The sequence below is a fragment of the Manihot esculenta genome, chromosome 11 (assembly GCF_001659605.2).
Source record: "Manihot esculenta cultivar AM560-2 chromosome 11, M.esculenta_v8, whole genome shotgun sequence".
Lineage (NCBI taxonomy): Eukaryota > Viridiplantae > Streptophyta > Magnoliopsida > Malpighiales > Euphorbiaceae > Manihot > Manihot esculenta.
Window position 1 is genome coordinate 24,064,706 of NC_035171.2, and position 22,257 is coordinate 24,086,962.

Genomic DNA, 22,257 nt, shown 5'->3' on the forward strand with positions numbered 1-22,257 from the left:
GTAGTTGCAAATTTGTAATTAATTTTGGAAGGAAGACTTGCTCATGTGGATGGTGGGAGATAATTGATCTGCCTTGTAAGCATGTTGCAAAGACCATTGAATACAAGAGGCATAATATTGAAAATTACTGCTATGAATATTTTACCAAGGCTACATACCTCAAGGTCTATGAGGGTGTAATTCACCCAGTACCAAAAAGCAATTTGAAACCAGATGAAGAATTTCCCCCATTATAACCTCCACCATTAAGAAGAAAACCTGGAAGACCTAGAAAGGCAAAAAGAAGGGAAGAAGGTGAGCTTAGTCCTACAGCAAAAAGGAAAAGAAATTCTACAGTTATATATGGTAGATGTAAGCAGATTGAGCATAACACAAAAACCTGTCAGGGTCCACCAGTAGGTGTAAGGGTTGTTCTCTATTTATATGTGTGTCTGTTTATGCATATATATATATATATATATATACACACAAAGAAGCACCAATAATTTATTACTGTTTTATTTCATGCAGGCCAATATTAGCAGAAAAGTCCAGGGTCAGATTACAACTTCAAGCCACTAAGCACAAGTTAATCCATCTTTTGCGGCACATGTTAATCCACCTCATGCATGAAGACATCGATCACATGTGAATTCATCTCTCCTAGCAAGTCAGCAAATGTCAATGGATGTCAATCCTACACATTAGATTTTATGTTGTGCAAGATGAAATTGAAGTTTGCTAAGTTTATGTTTGGAGTTATTATTCTTGGAAACTTGTGCCGTTTGTTTTAATAGATAGGGTGCAAATTTTTTTAGATTGTTGATATTATTTTAGGTACACTTTGGGGTCACTTTTTGCAGGTACAAAGATAATTATGAATACCATACATAGTGAAATGTATTTTAGATCACTTTTTACAGGTGTAGGAAATGTTTTGGAATCACTTTTTGGTCTACTTTTTGATTGATACACATGTTGTACATAACTTGATCACTAAAATGATTATCAATTATGTGAATAATTTACAATGATAAATAAATATTTAATGGAATGTGATCTTATATTATATTGCCTACTCTATATTTACATTTTGTGCACTTCATATTTTATTTTGATTTAATATAAACAGAGATATTTATGGTCATTGAGATGCAATTTGTCTATCACTCATTAATTTATGTACAACTAATAAGCCCCTCGGATTTAAACCTTAGAATTAAGAAGTCGCTCACTTTTAAAAATTTTAAATCCTTCGCATTTAAATAACAAAACTATTAAGTCTAGGACATTTTATAAATACCAACTGTTTAGTCAATTTTCATTTGCAAAGTGGTATAAAATATAAAACAAACCTATAAAAACATATCATTCTATTTACCAAAACATAACTGTGGTTACAACCAAACAAAGGTCTTTACTATAACCCATTACTATATCAATTTCGACCCAAAATAAATAAACAAAAACAGTAATATAAATACAATGAACTTCAAATATCCCATATGGATTTCAATCCTTTCAAGCTTTAATTCTGTTATTCTGATATCTTCTTTCAGCTTAATAATTTCTTCCCTTAGCTCAGCCACCACTCGTTGTTCAACTATCTACCTTGTATTTGAATTTAAATTATCTTCGGTTATGGGAGACTTTCACACCATTCCCTGAAATTTCCACATCTATTTTTCCTACGGTAGTAGTATGGCCGATTTAGATTTTCTGCATATTCAAATATTCTAATACAAGCTCTTATCCCACACCAACAGTTTTGGTTCTTCAATCTCATCTCCAATATCCTTCATGTACCACTTGACTGAGACATACTCACTCACAACAATGAACCCAATCGAGAGAGCGAAAGAGAATTGAGAAAAGAGAAGAGCTCGAGAGAGAGAAAAAAGAATTGAAATAAGAGAAGACATCAACAGAGTGAAAAAATAATTGAGAAGAGAGAATAATAAAGAGAGACCAAAGAAGAGAGAATGGTAGCAGGAATGTAAAGAGATAGAGCAAGCGGAAAATCTTTGAGACTCCAAAGTTAAGTTAAAAGATAAACAGGGGAAAAAGGGGCATTTTTAGAATTATAATAAACTCTCTCCTTTGACCATATTTTCTAATCTTTGACTAATAAAAATCTTAACAAAAAGATTGAATCGTTATATTTTTAATTACCAAAAGACATTTTAATTATCTCTAAGAATTATAAGGACCACTTAATAAATTTCTTTAAAATTCAAGGATCTCATAATAATTTTCCTAAACTTTGTAGAAGTATATTTTGATCAGTCAATCTCAAACCATGGCCTCACTCGATCTCTCTCTCTCTCTCTCTCTCTCTCTTTTGCACTCTTAACCTATTCTTCACTTTTTAGGAAAGTCCCAACTATTTCTTGATTTTCCTTCATGTTTCAAACGCATCTCCACCTCACCCATTCAAACCCCCAAAGACAAAGAGGGGTACTCTTTTAATTTCAAGTCACACCCCATTAAAACCTCCTTCCCTTTCCGCTGCCCAAACTTAAACAACCAATCCCTCCTCCCTTCTCTTCCTCCAATTCTTTCTTCCCTTTGATTCTCTCTTCCCTTTACCAAAATTCAAAACCCTAAAATTTCTCTCTTTCTTTGGTCTTTCTACTGCCAAATCTCCTTACACTAGATACTATAGGGTCCTCAGTTCTTTTGCCTGATCATGCCTTTGTTTTGTACAAATCAAAAGCTGCAAAAAAGTTCTCCTTTTCTTATCAAAATACCAGCATTTTAGGGTTTTCTCAAATTGCAAGACTCAATCTATTTCTCTCTGCTCAACTGTGATTCTATCTGAATGATCTGAAGTCTTTTTTTGGTTGCCAAACAGTCGGGTTTTCTTGTAAAATGTCTGATGATATGATGATACATTTCTCCTCCAACTCTTCCAATCAATCAGACCAGTCCTTGCCTACCAAGATTGCCAAACTCGAAGCTCGCATGGTCGGTAAGGCTTCTTCTGTCGCCTCCACCCCCGTCCAACCTCAGCAGCTGCAGCAGCAACCCACTTGGTCCTCTATCTCTTCTACAGTGAAATTTGGGCCCGCCGAGGACTTGAGTGAGCAGTTGAGCTCCAGTGATTCTGATGACGATGTAAGCTCTTGTTTATCCCTGTATGTATATATGCACATTGAATTGGGACCATACCCATGTTGGAACTAGTAGATTCAGATACTAGAATTTCTTGGTTCACTATTCAATTTGTGTATTTATTAGTGGATTGTGAATGTATCGAATTATGATCATAACTTGTAAACAAGTTTGCGCGACTTATACTCTTATATCAGACTACATTGTTGCTATGATCATTTTCTTTGTGTTCTCTCAAGCACACACATGGGGTATGGTGATTGCTTAATCCTGACTCCATCTAAAATCCTTACATTGCTCTGTCATGATATTATGTTTGAAAATTAAAATGGTTTACTTGGTTGCCCTTTGTTTGGACCTTATAACAAACCTCTATGGGTAGGCAGTGAGCTGAATTTGCAAGATTTATTTATTTTTTATCAATTTCACATTTAATACTTGGTAGATTTTTACAATAGTTAATATATCCAATAAGGAAAATTGGTGAAAACAATTTGAGAGATTGATTAATAATGTAGGATAAGTAATATCATCTCCCGGTATGAGGTTGATTAATAATGTAGGATAAATAATATCATCTCCGGTTATGAGGAACTTTGATGAAATAAATATACTTCTTAAGGTCCTTAACTTATGAAGTGGCATGGATGGACCTGAATTCAGCAATTCGGATGGCAACACCTTTATACATTTGTGCATTTATGGAAATTTTATCGATCAGGTGGTTTCTGCAATTGGAGGAAATGGTGCACATGTAATTTATTTCTGTGGATCAGACTTTTATGGAAATGGTCCACAAGCAAGTTTTACTCGTCTATTTGGGCATGTTGCATGATTGCATGTGTGGACATTTATATTTTGAATTTTAGGAAGTTGATCAAGAAATTTCATCAGTTATATTGTAACACGTAGTCATTATTGCAACACGTAGTCATTATTGGCTAGCTCTTTGGAAAGGCATATGGTTTACGAACAAATTTCCGTTGGGAGATACATTGACCCTTTTTTTTTAATTTTCCAGAATGGAGGTGAGTTTCTTATACTGGCGAACACACAGAAGCGCCAAAGAATACAAGAAGATAATAATTCGTCAGCTTTTGAACATCTGGAGGTTGATTTTTGCTTTCTTTTTTTTCTCCCGAAATCTGAAGTTTCTGTTTTCTTGTCTTGAATTGTTTAGGCATGTACTTTTCTTAATCTTATTTATTAGACCTCCTTAATTTTGCTATTTATGGTGACTTTTATTAATTGTATGCTTTTTTTTGTAAACTAAATTTTACGGTTCTTGAGTTTGATTTTGTGCTTAATGGCTTCATCTTATGAATTTGAGCTTCTTTTTTGCTTTCCCTTAAGTTCTCCTTTCAACTTCATTTCGGGAAAAAATTTGCACGCCAATGTTTGGTTTTTCCTTTTTAAAAAAGATGACACAGGAAGTGGCTGATGTAAGGCAAAAGACTGTGGAAGCCGTGGAGACAAAAACTGGTGTTGATGCAAATAGGAGAAAACAAGGGCGTGGTAGAGGGCATTCTGTTTCAGGTAGAGGACGTGGTTCGAGGGGCAATGATCAGATGAGATCACAAATTTCTTCTCCAATGACATTACCTTCAAATGAGCAGCTTGAGAATTCATACCACAAGGTATACTGTTCCTGGCATATAAATCTGCCAATTCATGGTCTTCTTTTTATTGCAATTGCAGTTACCACTGTAATTTCACATGTATATTTAGTTTCTAGCATTATTATTATTATGGCAAAACAATTATATAATATTATACTAGAAGGGTGATTTCTTTTTACGGACCAAGTCTATTAATTTTGTTTAGGATGAAACGAAACTATGCAACTCCCACGAGTGTTTAATAATAAAGAGAAATTGATTGCGTCATTCTATGGACGGTGGTGTTGCAAACTCTGTGGGTTGTTTCATTTTCCAATGATGGTAACCTTTTAGGGGCTTATGCTCTTGTTGTGGCATGTGCTGCTTTATATGAATTCAATTGTCCCTTAAAGATATTTTCTTTGGAATAAGTAGTAATAGAAAAATTTGAGGTTTGAAGCTGGCCTAGTACTTTTGTGGTGCCATATTCCATATTCTATATTCAATAAAAAATGAGGAGATTTACCACAATTTGCAAAATATTTAGGTGAGTTGGTTGGTAATTGTATCAAAGAATCATATGCCAGCACTGGTCATTACAAATACATTATAGTTTCAAGCCTTTAGAGATATTCAAATAAAGACCGCCATAAATGAGCAACTTGAATTGTTTTTCCATGTAATTTCTAACCCTAGGAAATGGCATTAGTTAATGAGGAACAACACAGTGAAGACCCAATCTTTTGTCATGCAATATTATTTTTATTTAATGTCTGGTGGGTGATGCCATGCTGTGGTGGTTGCCTGTAGAAGTAGGGTGGGTGGGTGCTGGCTTGTTTCTTGTAAGCAACAGATTGTTGACTGAGCAGAAGGCTTAAGTTGTTTGGGGAACTGATCTGAAGTTTTATATTTCTGAATAATAGCTTTGATTCTGATTGAATTGTTGTTTTGTAATGAATTCCACTTTGCATCAAATGCATGTATGCTGTTCCAAATCTATTCCATTGTAAAGTAGAAACAGACCTATAAAATCTGGTTTGCTTTTCCAACGTTTTTATGATTTTTCAGTAAATATTATTGCCACCATCACATTTTGATGATTGGTGTAATTTACGAATGGAAAATTGTGAAATAAATATAGAACACAGTTATACAATCATGGAAGCTTGATAGGCATATCATTGTGGTTGACTGGGAGCCTATTTGGTCAGTATTCCTGTGGTTAAGCTGTTCTTCCTGGAGATAATTATTATTTCTGGTGTAATTGTTTTTCCTGTCAACTATTGCTGATTAAAATTAATAGCCTAGGTTCATATACACTATACAGTGCATGTGAAGGGGTTTAAAAGATTACTGCAAATTTCCTTTTCTTCTCATCCCATCTTCATACTCTGCATCCAAATGGTGAAGTTCTTATATGAAGTTTATTTAAATGACTATATTATGTATTATTTTTCATGATAATTAGCATAAAGAGAGCTTGCTCCATGATGGGCACACTTCAGTGGCTATCAGTTTGGTTATTCTGTTATATAAGTTATGTTGTTTGCCCTCTTTCTCTCCCTCCCTCTCTCTCTCTCTCCACTGCTATGTTAAGTTTTTTAGATTTTCCCTAGGATTCATTGATTGTAAGGTACAGCATGCTTTGACCCTGTCTTCTACTAATTTGAATCAGGAGGATGTCACTTCCCTACGTGCAAAAGTTGCAGTGCTAGAGGAGGAGCTTCGGAAATCTCGTCAAGAGGCCTCTGATAATCATAATCTCTGTTGCCAATTAGAAAAGGTATACTTTCATGATCCTTTTTGGCCTTTGGTTATCCACATTTTCTTAAAAGTTCATTTTTATTTGTCCAGGAATTGAAGGAACTAAAAGATTATGAACAACAAATGAAGCCAAAGGTATGCTATTTGAAGGACCTGGGCTGTGTTGCATATTTTTGCTTGGGCTACTGTTATAGTTAATTAAGGGAAGAAAACTCAAATTTTGCTCTTGTATATTTTAGGATGTTCAAAGCTAATGACCTTCTGGCATCAAATTATCCCAGATATTTTCTTTTAACTCAAATAGTTCATGACTTAATGAAATATTATGAGAAGCCACTGTTGAAGAGTGAAATGAGACTTGCAGTAATGAGAGTTGCAGAGAGGAAGAGTGAGATGACAAGGGGTGATATGGTGGTTTGAGATTTATGTGTTTTTGATAATCAAATCCGTGTTTTGGTATTTTCACTTCTTTTTTTTTTCTTTTTTTGTAATTTTAAGTTCTTTAACTTTCGAGTTGTTTAAACTTACAAAATTGTTAAATTTGGGCCATTCAACATAAATAATTTTCATATTTAAAATATAAAAAATAATATTTTATTGTTAAAAATATTTAGAAATTTTTTTTTTGCAGCTAAAAATCTGGCCTATTTGAACTTATACGAAAAAGGCTTGGGCTGATTCGATGCCAAAACATTATTTTGGTCTTATTTGAACATCTCCAAAAATATAGTAGCAAACTTGAGCTTTCTTCCTTTAATTTAATATTGCAGATACATCAAATCTTCTGAGGAATTTTCACATTCCATGTTGCCTGGATTCTTTATGCTAAATGCGTTTACTAGGTAGCAAGTTTTGTGTTGTGAACCTCATAACAGAAACAAGAAATGAGAAGATCTGAAGCTGAGAAGTGTATTCAATTCTTTTCCTAAATATGAGGTGTATAAATGATTCGGATCATTCTGGAACTGGAAAAACTTGGAAAGGACATAAAAATTATTATTGCTTTGGCAAAAATGAACCAAAAAATAGATGGTTTGTTAAACATGTAGAAGTTAAGCAGAGACCTGCATGGTTAGGTCTTTGGAGAAGTGTCTCTAAGGCTTTGTTGTAGGGTCATGGCATTTTTATTTTCCATGTTTGTTTTAGTTAATGTATTTACAAACTTTGTTGATGAACTCTTCTTTCTGCTAGAATCTTGTGTTAGCATTTTATTCTATATTATGAAGAGAGCTGTGAAATTCAAATGCAATTTCTTTTGGGAAAATTTTGGCTATCTGTCAAGGTGGATTTCCATTATTTGAATATGGTGCTAACTCAGTTTATGTTTGTGATTGTTTCCTGTGTTCACTTTTTTCCCTGTCTTGATGTAGAGAACAAAAATGATATCTGATCTGCTGATATCCGTCTCAAAAGCAGAAAGACAGGAAGCTAGGATGAAGGTCCGACAGGACTCTTTAAGACTTGGCAATGTGGGTGTGATAAGGTATGCTTTGATGATGCCTCCTTTGATTGATATAAGAGGGAAAAAAAATGAAAGAATGTTTGAAATGTGAAAAATGAAATTGAGTGGAATGCTTTGATCTTGAAGCAACTAGGAGTATGTTTTTTGTTGTGTGTGAATACTTCATCTCTTAGATTAATGTTAAACTCTTAGGCTTTTTAGAGTTTATTCCTCCGAACTTGGTGCAAGAAGTGATTATCTCTCTCCTTTCTCTCTATATCACACATGCATGTGCAAACACATGCATGTGCAAACACATGCATTTCTTGCATCCTTCACTGTTATAGATGGCATTATTCCCTGCAACCTTGACTTTATCAATTTAAGTTTTCTAGATTAGGAGTTTATTCAATTTTCCTTTTTATTTTGTTGATTATACGAGCTGGTCATGTTTTCATGTCCACTGCAGAGCTGGAACTGTCATATCTGAGACATGGGAGGATGGGCAAGTGCTGAAAGATCTAAATAATCATCTGGTATGTCATTGTCAGATATCTTTGTTTCTTTATATTATAAATCAGTTAATTGTCTTCTTTTAACCTCTATTTTTCTCCACATTCTACTCCTTTTTTTAATTTATTGTTTTTATTTTGCATGTGTATGAACTTTCAATCATTTCTGTACCTGTAATTTAATTATGGTACATCCTAAATACATGAAATTAGGGTGTTAAAAAAAAACAAAGGCTAATGATAGATATGGTTACATCCTTGTGTCTCAAATAGTGATCTTCAGGGAAATTGCTCTTGAGCATCCACAATTTGGATTATAAGCTACTAGATTTGCTTCTTGCCAATGTTATTGCATATAAAATTCTGCCTGTACCAAACTTTCTTATTTACCTATTAATATACTTCCCCAAATTAATTGCAACTCAGACTTTCACATATGCCTTTTTTGGTACTATATTCTATTTAATTTCCTATCTAACTTTTAGTTTTATTGACATTTCATGTGCTTGTGAGAAGTTTATGTTTTTTCATGTGTGTTTGTACCATGAACAAAACCTTAGTAAGTTACTATATTGGAACTTCCATCTCTTCAACCATTATTCTTTCCAGTCCTGCGGAATAGACACAGAGGACAAGAATAAGGTAAAGGTTCTATAAGGAGAGACATAAGAAATCATAAGAGATGAAGTTAGAAATGAGATGTTTGTACACGTCCTAACACTTTTTCTTTGAGCAACGAGTATATCTAAATCACTTGATTCAGGGTTTAAAAGTAACTCACCAGAAGGGAAAGAAGATGGAGACTCTCGGCAGTGATTAGGTTGCACAATACCTTATCTCTCCTAGAATATCTCCTTAAGTCTAGCCTATTCAAATGCCTAGGTGCCTCCTGTGGGTTAGAATTCTCTTCCCGTCCATTAGAACTCTCCCTTAGAATAAGATCATCCAAGGTCCCCAAACTAGGTATTATCACCTCTTCGTTCTCATGATTCTCCCCCTGAAGAGGCGATTGGATGGCTGAAAATAAGGTTCAATTTCCTGAAAAGTAACATCCATACTGACAAAATATTTTTTAGAGAGAGGATAGTAACATTTGTAATCCTTTTGTTTAGGAGAATACTCGATAAACACACATTTGAAGGCTTATGGATCAAGTTTTCCAACGGTCCTAGTATAGACAAAGCACACACACCCCAAACACCTTTGGAGGAACAATATAGGTATTAACCCCTTGTAAGACCTCTAAAGGATTTTTAAAGTCAAGAGTATTAAGCAACATTCTGTTAATGAGATGCGATAAGTAGTAACAAGAACTGCATCCCTCAATATTCTTTTGGAAGATTCATAGTGAATAAAAGGGATCGAGCTACTTCTAACAGATGTCTATTTTTTCTTTCAATGACACCATTTTGAGTATTTGTATAGGGGCAAGTAGTTTGATGTATATCTTATGTGACTCTAGATAAATAGAAAACCTATAATTTCATGTACTCGGTTTTATTATCAGTTCTCAAAATTTTAATCTTAGTGTCAAATTGAGTGCAAATCATGTTATGAAATGATTGAAAGCAAGAAACACATTATTCTTAGTTTTTAGCAAATAGACCCAAGTCATCCAAGTATAACAATCAATAAAGATAACAAACCAATGACTGCTAGATGGAGAGGCAGTCTATGTAGATCCCTAAACATCAGCATGAATAGTCATAAAAGGAATTGAACTTCTATTATTGCTCAATGGATAAGAGATTATAGTATATTTGGCATACTCACAAGTATCACAAAATAAAGAACCAGTCTAAGATATAGTTTTTCTAAGACAAAAAGGATGGATATTCTAACCGTTTATGCTACTGTAGTATTTCCCAGTTAACATTCTTATTTGCTCCAAAAAAGGCTCAACTCAGATCTGGATGCCCTTTCAACATATACAAGCTATCATGCAACCTACACTATTGCTAATCTTCTTTCTGGTTTGAAGGGTGACTCGCGGTTGTCGAAGCCGGTCAAAAATAACCTTCTTGGTTATCAACAATTTACAACTGCAGATGGTGAAGGATCGAATCCACAAAGAATTGATTACCTATTTATTTTTCTCAACAAGACCAATAAAATAAACTGAAACAATGAGATAAACAAAAAATGAGATAAACTGAAAGCGGAATAAAAATAAATTGCAGTAAAAGTAAAATGGGGGGTTTGAGATTGATTTGATTAACAAACTACTAAAAGCAATTAAAATAAGCGAATAATAAAATAAAAGAGAAATAAATAATGAGAAAGCTCTAGTTGAAGTATTGGATCCACTTTAGTCATTGGGATTGATCACAGACACTTTGTGCTTTTGGGTTGATTCAATAGATTAGTTATGGGGATGGAAGACGCTTCTCACCACCATTATCTCTCCTTATGATTAAACCAATTAGGGAACGTCCTCTAATTAATTACTAATTAACAAATTGCCAAGGAACGTCCTTGGGCCTTAGGCATCAAAACAATTGTCAATTGCATTAAGAAATAGAGAGATCCAATCCTAGCTACCCAAACGTATGGAGATAACGCTAGATCAAACAATTTCCTTGGGTTTTATCCCAAGTGTTCTCATGTAAGAATAACCCAAGCAATTACAAACTTAAATTATTCAAACTAACAAATAATTATTTTGCAATAAAAAATCAACGTAGATTTCAATAACAAAATAATTTGAGAATTAAATATGAAATTGCATGAATATTGAAATCCCAAAATTAAACAATATTTGATCAAGTCTCACAACCCATTAAACAACTAAAGTTTCAACCAATATTCAACTAGATGAAAGAAATCAGCCACTCATTGGCTGAATAAAAAATAAAAGAAAAAGAAAGAAAGAAGAACCGAAGAGAGCTGCGCCGAACTTGCGGAATTGCCGAGAGAAAATTGTCCTTCAATTGTTCACTGAAGAGCCCTTTTTATAAGTGCAGAGGTACACCCTATTTTGGAATTTCTGGCCACGTGTGGGAGTGGTCCACTTGAGGCGCTGGAGTGCTTCGGGAATGGGCCATGTGTGCGGTGAGCGGTCCACGTGAAGTGGGTTTTGCAGAAACGGGCTGTCCGTGCGCTGGGAAGGGTGAAGTGGAGTGTGGGCCCTGTGCGAATGGGACGCGCGCTTGGTTCCGTGAATTCATGAGGAGCTTTGGTGGGGCCCACGTGAAGTGCTTTAATGCTGGTCTTGATCCACTGGGGGGAATGGCGTTGAAGCGGTGACCATGTGCAGGAACGGAGTGGGTCCATGTGCTTGGCTTGGTTTGGCGGGCCCGTGTGCGTGAGTGGACTGTGACGTGCGTGAATTGAGCCTTGCTTTGGTCCATTTGCAAGGGGAGCTTGCATGGGCTGAGGCGTGAGTGTTGAGGCGGGCCCATGTGCATGTGTTTGAATGTGCGGGAATGTGGAGCGCGGGTTCATGCTGCGTGAATGGGCTGTGTGCGGGAATTTTGCGGGAGTGGGCCATTCAATTGCGGATCCATGTGCGGGCTTGCTCTCTTTAGCTCCAAACAAGGCAGTTTTAGGGGGATTTTCTCCAAAATGTCATTTTACACCATTTTCTGCAAAATAATATTAAAAGCACTAAATTAAGCAGAAATCATGTAAATATTTATCAATAATATTAATATAAAATGGACTAAATTATGCTCTATCAAAGGGTCTTGAATAACACATGATCAGGAAAGAATTCAATCTTACAGTTAAGAGTTTTGATAAAAGCACTGACAGACAAAAAGTTAACAGGAAATCGATGAACATGAAGAACCGAAAAAAACTTAATATGGGGAGCACAAATAATAGAACTTGTCGCGGACATAGGGTTAAAAGAGCCACCGGCTATTCTAATATTGTCTTGGTTCAACATGGAGTGTAAGTAATAAAGTCTTTGGATGAGCTTGCTATGTGTTTATTCGTACTAGAATCAATAATTCAGAAAGCAATATAGGAAGTGGGAGTATTACCTGACTTCACAATGTTGGACGTTATGCCAGAGGATGAGCCAAGGTGAGACAACATGCACTTGAGATTCAGAATTTCATGAGAGGAAAGAATCTCAGTGGAGGTAGCTTGTTGACTCCTTGGGTGGAAGAGCTTGTTGACTCCTTGGGTGCTTCCTCAACTGCCTCTGATAGATTAGCTTGAGGCTATGTTGCTTTGTTTGCCCCCACGACACTTTGTAGAATGCCCATGCGACTTTTAATAAGTCTCTTTGATGTGCCTTAACTTTCCACAATAATCACAATGCAAGTGATCTTTCTTGGAAAAAGTAGCTTTTGGCAAGTCGGAATTAACGATCATCCCAACTTTTTTGACTGGTGTGTTGTAGAGCATGGCGCCTCTTCGGCTTTCTTGCTGTTGAAATGGGCATGAGCTTGTTCAAGAAAGGGAAGAGGGTTTTTACTAGTACTTGACCCTAATAGGGTCATAGTCAATGTTCAAACAGGCTAGTAAGTCAAAGACGTGCTCCTTTTCAATCAGTTTTTGAAACTTGACGGTGTCCCGAGTATAGTCTGCCTCGAAGTGCTTATAGTAATCAAGTCTCTCCCACAATCTACATGGCTTGGAAAAATATTGAGAGATAGACATTTCTCCTTACTTGGCGCTATGGATTTTGGTATGGATCTCAATATCTAAGCATTATTCCCCATCTTAGAATAGGTCAAGGAAAGTGCTTGCCATATTTGCAACAATGTACAGTAACAAATAAGACTTAGAGATTTAGGGTTGCATAGAATTGAGAAGCCACGTCATATCAAGACACTTGTCTTAAGTTTCATCGAGAAAGGTTGGATATGTGCTTTGGTCGCTTCTTTGTACCATTAATATAACCCTGCAATCCTCTAGCCTTAATGAATAACAGACAGAATCTTGACCAAGCAAAATAATTAGTTCCATCAAACTTTACGAGACTAATTTGCAAAGAAGGGTTCTCACTACTGGAAATAGAAACCTTTTTTGCTTTTGCCATGGTAAGAAAGCATGGACTAGCAACAAGGCAAAGAACAAAAACCCAAAAAACAGTAAATAAAGGTTGCCTAAACCAAAAAACTACCTAATCAATACCAAATCCAGCGAGCAACAATAGGAACACGCTGGAAACAGAGGTCCAAATGCAGTGACGAGGTTCGGACGTGAAGATTTACACTGGAAACAGGCTCATGCCTCGAGAGAGGGTGGTGCATGAGTCACACACATTGAGATCTTGGTCACCAGAGGCTAGCAGACGGCCAACAATGGTGCTGCGATTCCAATGGGGTGGGCGGTGATGAAAGGAAATGGGTTTGGATAGGTGAGTACCAAATTTGGTTGTCTAAGGTTTTGAAAGTCCAAAATTGAACTGCAACCCTAAATCAAACAAAGGCTCTGGTACCATGAAGAATTTAGGATGAATTTTTTGTGTCAATTTCAATGGTATTGATCTTTACAAGTATTGGGTATTTATACATACAAATATACCTAATTAGGAATATTTACAATAAAGGTAAATCTCTATAATTAACCATAATTAGAATCCACAAAATCCTCCTAATCAGAGGCAATAATTAAGGCAGAGAATCTCGTTGGTCAGTATTTAGTGTAAATTTAAAATTAAATTATAAACATATATATTTTCTAATGATTATACTATAATTTTAAGTGGTATTATCTTTAGAAAAATCATAATTAAAATAAATATAACTCTAAATGTATAGAATACAACACTAATATAAGTATTTGGGTGAATCACCAGTAATCTAATTCATGAGCTTATTTAATGAATTTGTAAACAAGCCTATTAATGAACTTGTTTATAAGTTTGCTCCTGAGCCGATTCACGAGCCAACTCACGAGCTTGAATAACGAGGCCGCCCAATGAGACCCAACTGGTGAGCCTATTCAATGAGTCAGCTTGCAAGCGTGCTTATTAACTTGAAAACTAGTTGAGCTCACGAGTCTTGACGAGCTAAATACTGATCAATGTCGGCTTGTTTACTAAACAACCCTAGAAATTGTGCTCGTGCTCGGTTCATTTAGAAAACAATTTGAACCCGATTGAGCTTTTATTAAGTTGAATATCAAATAGCTCACATATACTTTGATTTGTTTACATCCCTAAATTCATTACTGAAATACCCATACTTATTAAAAACACTTTTGTTGTTTTACTACTGTGAGTGCTAAATTGCTAAGTAGGGATGGATATAGGATTTGAACTTATTATGATATGATTAAAAATTATAGTTTGATAAACCATAAACACATGTAATCGGAGTACACGCACAAAAAATATTGTATTTCATATAGCAAGTTATTTTAGACAAAATTTGAGAAAGTATACATTATACAAATTTTATTTAGCTTATGCTTGACGCTCTTCTATATCATAAAAATTAATCAATAGTTGTACTTATTTCTTTCAGTAATTATCCTCTCAAAATAATGAGTCAATTTGGGAAAAAAAATACTCATCCTCCATCTTTTTTCTAGGCCTATTTTTAAATAGTTTTAAATTGGAAATTTTAAATACCTATGGCACTAGTTTATGAAAAGTTGAAGTCAATTACAGAGTGTTAGATGTGGTAAGTATTATTACATGGGAACTGTATTTTTTATCAGACAACACTTGCACTTGTTATTTTATTCATTTATTTTTTTACTTTTGGGGGGCTTCCTCAATCTTTTCTTGCTGATAAACTTGGTAATATATATCAAAATAGAGTTCTTATATTGTCTGTATCAATAAAATTTTCATTTTTATGATTTAATTTTGTTCAGAGACACTTATTGGAAACAAAGGAGGCAATTGAGCGGCAAAGGAAGTCACTGAAGAAACGACAATCTGGTAACTATCTTGTTGTATTTGGCTATGTGCATGTTCTACTTTCAGTATTACATGTGACTGTTTGAAGTGCGACAGTTTGGTAATTGGGATTAAGTTATACCCATATAGTATCTTTGATGTTTAGTTGAAGCATTAAAAATATGATCAATATATTAGCATCTGGCTAAGACATTTACAGAAAGATTTGTCTTCCAACTATTTTTTCATTAGCGCTTTCTCTGCCAATGCCTATGCTGATCTGTACAAAGTATCATCATACAAATTCAGGCAGTTTCCACTGTATGGACCATAGAGGTTATTTTTGGTTCTTTTGAACCTTTGTAAATTAGAATACGAACTTAATGATCATTCCTGCTGCATTTGGTGGTACTTCTTATTTCTGTTGCATTCATCATCTACATTTGGTTCTGAGCACTCGCAATTTTTTTCCCTCTCCTGTAGCAACTGGGAATTTTCTTGTGCATACAGCTTCTGTTAACTTTGTTGATACTCTCCTGTATATGTATGCAGACAAGGGTGACGGAACAGATGCAGAGTTAGGAGGACAAGAAGAAGATTTTTTCATCCAGGACGAGATTTTTAAATCTCGACTAGCAAGCATTAAGCGAGTAAGTTCACTTATTTCCACACTTAGATTGACATTCTGTTAGATCAAGCATTTATTTGCTAATTGTATGAAGTGATAATCCCTGTGCTTTTGTGCTCTCATTATTGAGCTGTTGATTTTCTTCAGGAGGAAGAAATTATTTTGCGTGAGAGAGATCGTTATGAACTGGAAAAGGGACGTCTAATACGTGAAATGAAACGAATACGAGATGAGGATGGTTCCCATTTTAATAATTTTCAGATTTTGAACCACCGTTATGCCCTCCTAAATCTCCTTGGTAGAGGAGGATTTAGTGAGGTTTACAAGGTCAGAACTTTGCAAGTCATACATCTTTTGATGATTCAAATAGTAACAACCTTTTAACCAAGGCTTCTTAATCAGTTCTTATTGCAATAGCAATAGCAATAGTCTAGATCATTCTTATGCCAATATTGGCAATTGTAAAGGCAGATCTTTTTGCAGTGATTTGAAGTAAGATATTTCCAGCAGGCTTATGATTTGATCGAGCATAGATATGTTGCATGTAAGCTTCATGGTCTAAATGCTCAATGGAGTGAAGATAAGAAGCAAAGTTACATAAGGCATGCAATAAGAGAGTACAATATTCACAAGACATTGGTGCATAATCACATTGTTCGGCTTTGGGACATTTTTGAGATTGACCACAATACATTCTGCACTGTCTTAGAGTATTGTAGTGGTATGATATGCTCTTGAACAGAATATCCATCAGTTCAACTATAAATGAATATTGAATATAGCCCATATTGTTTTTTTTTTCTTTTTTATTTTCCTTTCTCTTCCCTTAGGAAAAGATCTTGATGCTGTTCTCAAAGCAACACCTATACTGCCTGAGAGAGAAGCTCGGATCATTATTGTACAGATATTTCAAGGCCTTGTATACTTGAATAAAAGAGTACAGAAGATTATCCACTATGATCTGAAGCCTGGGAATGTTCTGTTTGATGAGTTTGGTGTTGCTAAAGTTACAGATTTCGGTCTGAGCAAGATAGTGGAGGATGATGTTGGATCTCAGGGAATGGAACTTACATCCCAGGGAGCTGGAACATATTGGTGAGTAATGCTGCAACCTGTCCTTTGTGACTCACCTGGATGTAAAAGTTTTTATCCCGTTTGAAATAATGAACTACCTGAGACTTGTTTAGTGGACAATTTTTTTTACAGCTTACAGTATATCTAGTAGAAAGTTGATGTTTCCTAGTTAGAAAAAGTCACTTTGTTAATAATCTTGTATCATTGTTATAAGATAGCAGATAATGCTATTTTATTTCTATGTCAGTTTTACATTGCACAAGGTCCTCATTATTGCATTGATATCAGACCACCCTTGCACTCCAGGCAATGGGTTCATTTCAGTTTATCAGAATATCATATTTTTAAGTCCTATGGAAGACAACTTGATTTTTTTAAGGTGTCCAGTCACCCCTTTGTATCTATAAAGAAGGCATGACTGATTTTGATGTGGGATGAAAATTGGAACACTTGGAATGACTTGCATTGTAATTGACCACACATATATTTAATGCCAATCTATATACAGATGCATTTAAAATGGATAAATAGAATTACAAGCATGAAACACAATAGAAAGGGTTTTTTAATGTGATTTTTGTTAAAATGTTGCTCTTTTTTTTCCGACATTTTTTACTGCTGCTAATTGTTCTGCCTCATAATGCATCATTGTTTATCTTCAATACTGCAGCATGCTAATTTCCCCCCTCCTTTGTAATTTAGGTACCTGCCACCTGAATGCTTTGAGCTCAACAAGACCCCTTTAATCTCATCAAAGGTCAGTATTCTTAATGTAAATGAAGGAGAGGAAATGGGAGGAAGATTTTTTTTATTCGCTTTCTTTTTAGGGATGAAAAAAGCCCCGCTTGGGGGCACTAGAGGGAATATCTCTGCAGGAATGAGGAATTTTCTGAGTTTTGGCATAATGACTCTTTGAATTGTTAGTCTTACATCATTCTCTTAGTTTTCTACAAGTTCCTAAATGGTTGGATCTTGTCCTCTTGTTGAAGCACTATCATTTTTGAAACTTGCATAGATAATTAGAACTTCTCTTTTCTTTATTTGATCATTGCTGGGCTCTATTTTTTGGGAGTCAGGTTGATGTCTGGTCGGCCGGAGTTCTACTCTACCAAATGCTCTTTGGCAGACGTCCTTTTGGGCATGACCAGACTCAAGAACGAATATTACGTGAAGACACAATCATCAAAGCTCGCAGGGTTGAGTTCCCCTCAAAGCCTTCCGTCTCAAATGAGGCAAAGGTGAGTTATAATACTTGTTTTGGTAGATATCACTGCATGTTTTATCATATTTTATTGTGCATAGCATATCATGCAATTTCCTTCTCAGTGCGTAGGTGCAAAAATGATGTTTTTGTGGGGGCATACTGAATAAAAGAAAAGACACTGTTAACGGCATTTAACATGATTTAAGCTTTTAATCTTTTGTTCTGTACAATATTTTGTGGACTGACTAAGCTCAAGGAGACAAGGATATGCTTTTGGCTGCAGAATTTAAGCCAAACAATTAGCTAGTGTATAAAAATGTAAAATTAGCCATTTTTCACCTTTCTATAATATGAGACGTAAAAGAAATTTGATCAATCAGCTGCATGCATTTTGGCTAATTCTTTTTATATGATCTTTTATATTACACTGTTCTTCAATTATTCCCTGCTTGTTTTCGATCCTTTAGGGTCCATGTGTGAATATTACTGAAAAACTAGGGAAGATTTTGAAGTTCTGAAGTTTCTTACAGGATTTTATTCGTCGATGTCTAACATATAACCAAACGGAGAGACCAGATGTTCTAACTATTGCTCAAGATCCGTATCTTACATACTTAAAGAAGTAGTGTACAAAGATGCAGATAAGAAGGGTTGCACAGGGCAGGAAAGCAGACAAAAAGGAAAAAGGAAGAAGTTATTATGCAAGACCAATTTGGAATTTTGTATAGCCTGTAAAGGTCTTGTAAAAATTTTTTTACCCTGGCTTTTGAGGCCAATATTTTAGATCCTCTCCCCTCTCCCTCCTTTTTGGGTTAAAAATTTCATTTTGGCATTTTGATTTGTTTGTTGTAACTGGTTCTTATATTTTTGAAAGAGGGAAAAAGAAAATGACCTGTACAGAAAAGTTTATTTACCTTTCAGGAAATGGAGAAGGGAAGCTGGTGCTTCACAGCATTTGAGCACAAGCTTTGTTGACACCATCAAATTATTATTATTATTTTTAAAGAAAATTAATTAATTACTATCTTTTAAATTTATTTTACAAAAGAGTCGATTTACCATCTGTACTTTTCTTAAAGCTTGATGGGGGTTTATTTTTCTTTTTTCCTTTTTCCTGGTTCTTTTTGTTCTTGATTTTTTCCGACTGAGGGCATGTTTGATTTAGTTAATTGTTGTCGCTGATAATAGTAGTCGATTTATATTGAATGTCTGGTAAAATTATGTCTAGATGTTGCGGTTGATTTATAAAATTACCAAAAATAGTATGCATATATGAAATTTATTTCAAGTTGCCAATTTTCTTTGACCACTTTTTTTTTATCTACCGATGTTATAAATTTTGGGCTTTTGTCTAATCACTCAAAGGCCGGATCGGACAATGCTTCTTCTAATATAATTATGTAATGCCATGGATATAGTTACTATATCTTTTTGTATATAAAATGAATAAAAAGGTATTGTTCACAATATTTTTCATCTTGTTTTTCGAATTCCAAACGTTCATATGATGTAGCATCTTAGTGATGAATGCTAATGATTAAAAGTTTCTTTGAATCTTCTTCCACCACGTTGAAGATTAGATAAATAATATCTGATTTTTTTTATAAGGAGTAATATTCTGAGATCTAGAAAATAGAATTACTGTGTAAGTTTAGTTAGGGAATGAGACGTTATTTTCCTTTTATCCTTTTTTCTTTTGTCTACTAGTAACGTCTAACTATTTTTATGCTACAATGCTACATGTTTTTGTCACTCAGATCCGTACGTACGAATTTAAGTGATCCCTTTTTATGTCAAGCGGCTATTTAATTTTCTCGATGGGCATGCGGATAGGGCTGCGAAATGACTGAGCCAGCTATTCTCTCTCACATCACATCACCGGACTGGATTATCTCCTGTTGAACTTATACTCATGTGGGATCCGGCTTGCCCCACGTATCCGGATTAGGGTTTGCAGTGTTGGATCGGTCTGCTTAAGAATAACCTGATGGGCTTTGGGTTTGCGTTCTTTTTTAGAAACCGGCCTTGCTCCCAGATGTAGGAAGCCGACGGTTATCAAAAAGTAAGATATCTTTCCATATATTTAATATCTAATAAAAAGTATTTTTCTACACATGAATATATTTTATTAAGAAAAACTCATAAGTGTATGATATGTAAAAGATTATGTAATTATATTTGTGTGCATTTGTATTCTTATTTTTATATGATCATATTTAAAATATTCATTTATTTGGTGATTGTTTGGAAAAATTTATTTATTTTTTGTTCCATAATGAAAAAGGTGTCCATTATTGTACTTTACCATATTGCTGTTACAAATGAAAATTGCATATCAAAGCTACAAATAACTACGGTAGCATTGGTAGATACTCCGGTTTTACCAATATATCAAATTAAATTTACGCATAAATTTCATCGATTGTTTTAATATAGTCCTATTTTAAAGATTAATTGTTATTAATAAAATACTTTATAATCTTTAATATTATTTATAATATATACATAAAGATAAAAAAATATTCATAAATATATATTAAAGTGAGGCATGTATCTATTATTGTTAAGAATCTTACGAAGAATATTAATGAATATAGGATCTACCAGATTTATCGGATTGATTGATAAGCACACCATTGTTTTTAGTATTTTATGAAAGTTTCTACTGACAATTTATCCTGAATACTGAAATCTTTCTTGAACTTGTCTATTTAAAACTTTCAAAGTAAGAAACATACTAAACATGCAAACTTTCTCTAAAATAGTCATTTTCTTATAATATTGTAGGTTGTAGTGCTTCTCCAGGTTTTAACAAAGTTTTATTAACTGTGTCTTTATCCATTCTAAATAAATTAATACATCTTTTCTCATTACTTTTCATTATTTCATGTAATTATATATAATCAAGAATTTAAACATAAACCAAAATAAATATGAGATTATTTGAACAAATTTGATAATATAAAATAAGATAACTAATATGAGAAATGACATCTACCAAGCTGTAGTTTCCACAAACCACATTAGTCCATAATGAAAAATGATATTGTAGCTATTTTCATTTAGTTTTTATTTTGGAAAGTATTATACATTTTTCTTTTTAACTTTTGTTCAAGTAATGGTGTGAAGGAGTACATTTGTAAAGATAAAAGAATTATACATGGTAGTCCTAAAAAAAGAAAGGATAAAAAAGAAACCTCCACCAGGCTAAAGAGATACTATGATAGTTTGGCCTTACTTGTCTGAAATCATGGGCTATTATAATTTTCTGTATTTTCCAAAGCTATACTTCCACCAACTACTTGACTAAATGAACTCTATATCCAAAATTTGTATTCATCATTTCATCTAAAACATCATCGAATCCTTAACATGATCTAAGCTACTAAATTGTGACATTTCTTGAGTTTCATTAGACGAAACTCCAGAAAATGGTGCATATGCAAATTTTCCAGTGCCACGATTCCTTGAAAAATGCTTGATATGTTCAATTCCATTCTCACAGTATTTTGCAAGACTTGAATTTTCTTAGTATATATATAAATTAAACATAGTGTTAATAAATAATTAAAAGCTTATTTGTTTAATGAAGCTTAAAAATTAAATATTTTCTATTAATTTTTTCATTCCACCACTCATCAGAAGCAACAACTATACGTTTTGTGTGATATCTCATCCTAATCCTGTTTTATTTTCTTTTAATACTTTCCACATTTTCCATTGATCTTTCATCAAATTTCATTTGTGCTCTTTGGTAAAATCAACACCATTAAGTTTTAACTCCTTTGTCCCACATCCACCTCCATTTCTCTTTTCCAAGTTAGTGCCCGAATACAAATCCATGCATTAAATTGTTCACTACTCCATGAAATCCTTCTAGTGCTTTTATTTTTAGTAGCCATATAGACCTAGTAAAATTGATGCTATTAAATTTAAATAAAAAAATTTAAGTAAATAAAAATTAAAGCAAAATAAAACAATATGCTATTCTTGTAAATAAACTATTATTATTGACAAATAAAATACCAATTCAAATAAAAGCTTTCCGCAAGGTTTTTGACTTGTTTAATCCATTACAAGAAAGTCGGATTACTAGGAGATTTGCATCCGTTAACCAATTTGAAAATTGATTAATAAA

At 34.2% G+C, this 22,257-nt stretch overlaps 1 protein-coding gene across 4 annotated transcripts; it reads left to right on the plus strand.

Annotated features, from left to right (window-relative positions):
- Positions 1-2,308: 2,308 nt before the first annotated feature.
- LOC110626761 (serine/threonine-protein kinase TOUSLED) lies at positions 2,309-19,081 on the plus strand. Of its 4 annotated transcripts, none has more exons than XM_021772835.2 (15): positions 2,309-3,096; positions 4,115-4,204; positions 4,524-4,730; positions 6,367-6,474; positions 6,546-6,590; positions 7,826-7,938; positions 8,366-8,432; positions 15,189-15,255; positions 15,766-15,863; positions 15,989-16,168; positions 16,349-16,562; positions 16,672-16,936; positions 17,618-17,672; positions 17,992-18,153; positions 18,650-19,081. In XM_021772835.2, exons 1-15 carry the CDS (start codon positions 2,851-2,853, stop codon positions 18,743-18,745), a joined length of 2,013 nt encoding a protein of 670 aa, XP_021628527.1. In that variant the 5' UTR covers positions 2,309-2,850; the 3' UTR covers positions 18,746-19,081. The 4 variants fall into 4 exon arrangements, with proteins under 4 accessions (XP_021628527.1, XP_021628525.1, XP_021628529.1 ...); XM_021772833.2 differs by having other exon boundaries at positions 2,310-3,096; positions 4,515-4,730; XM_021772837.2 differs by having other exon boundaries at positions 2,310-3,096; positions 16,352-16,562.
- The last annotated feature ends 3,176 nt before the right edge of the window (positions 19,082-22,257 follow it).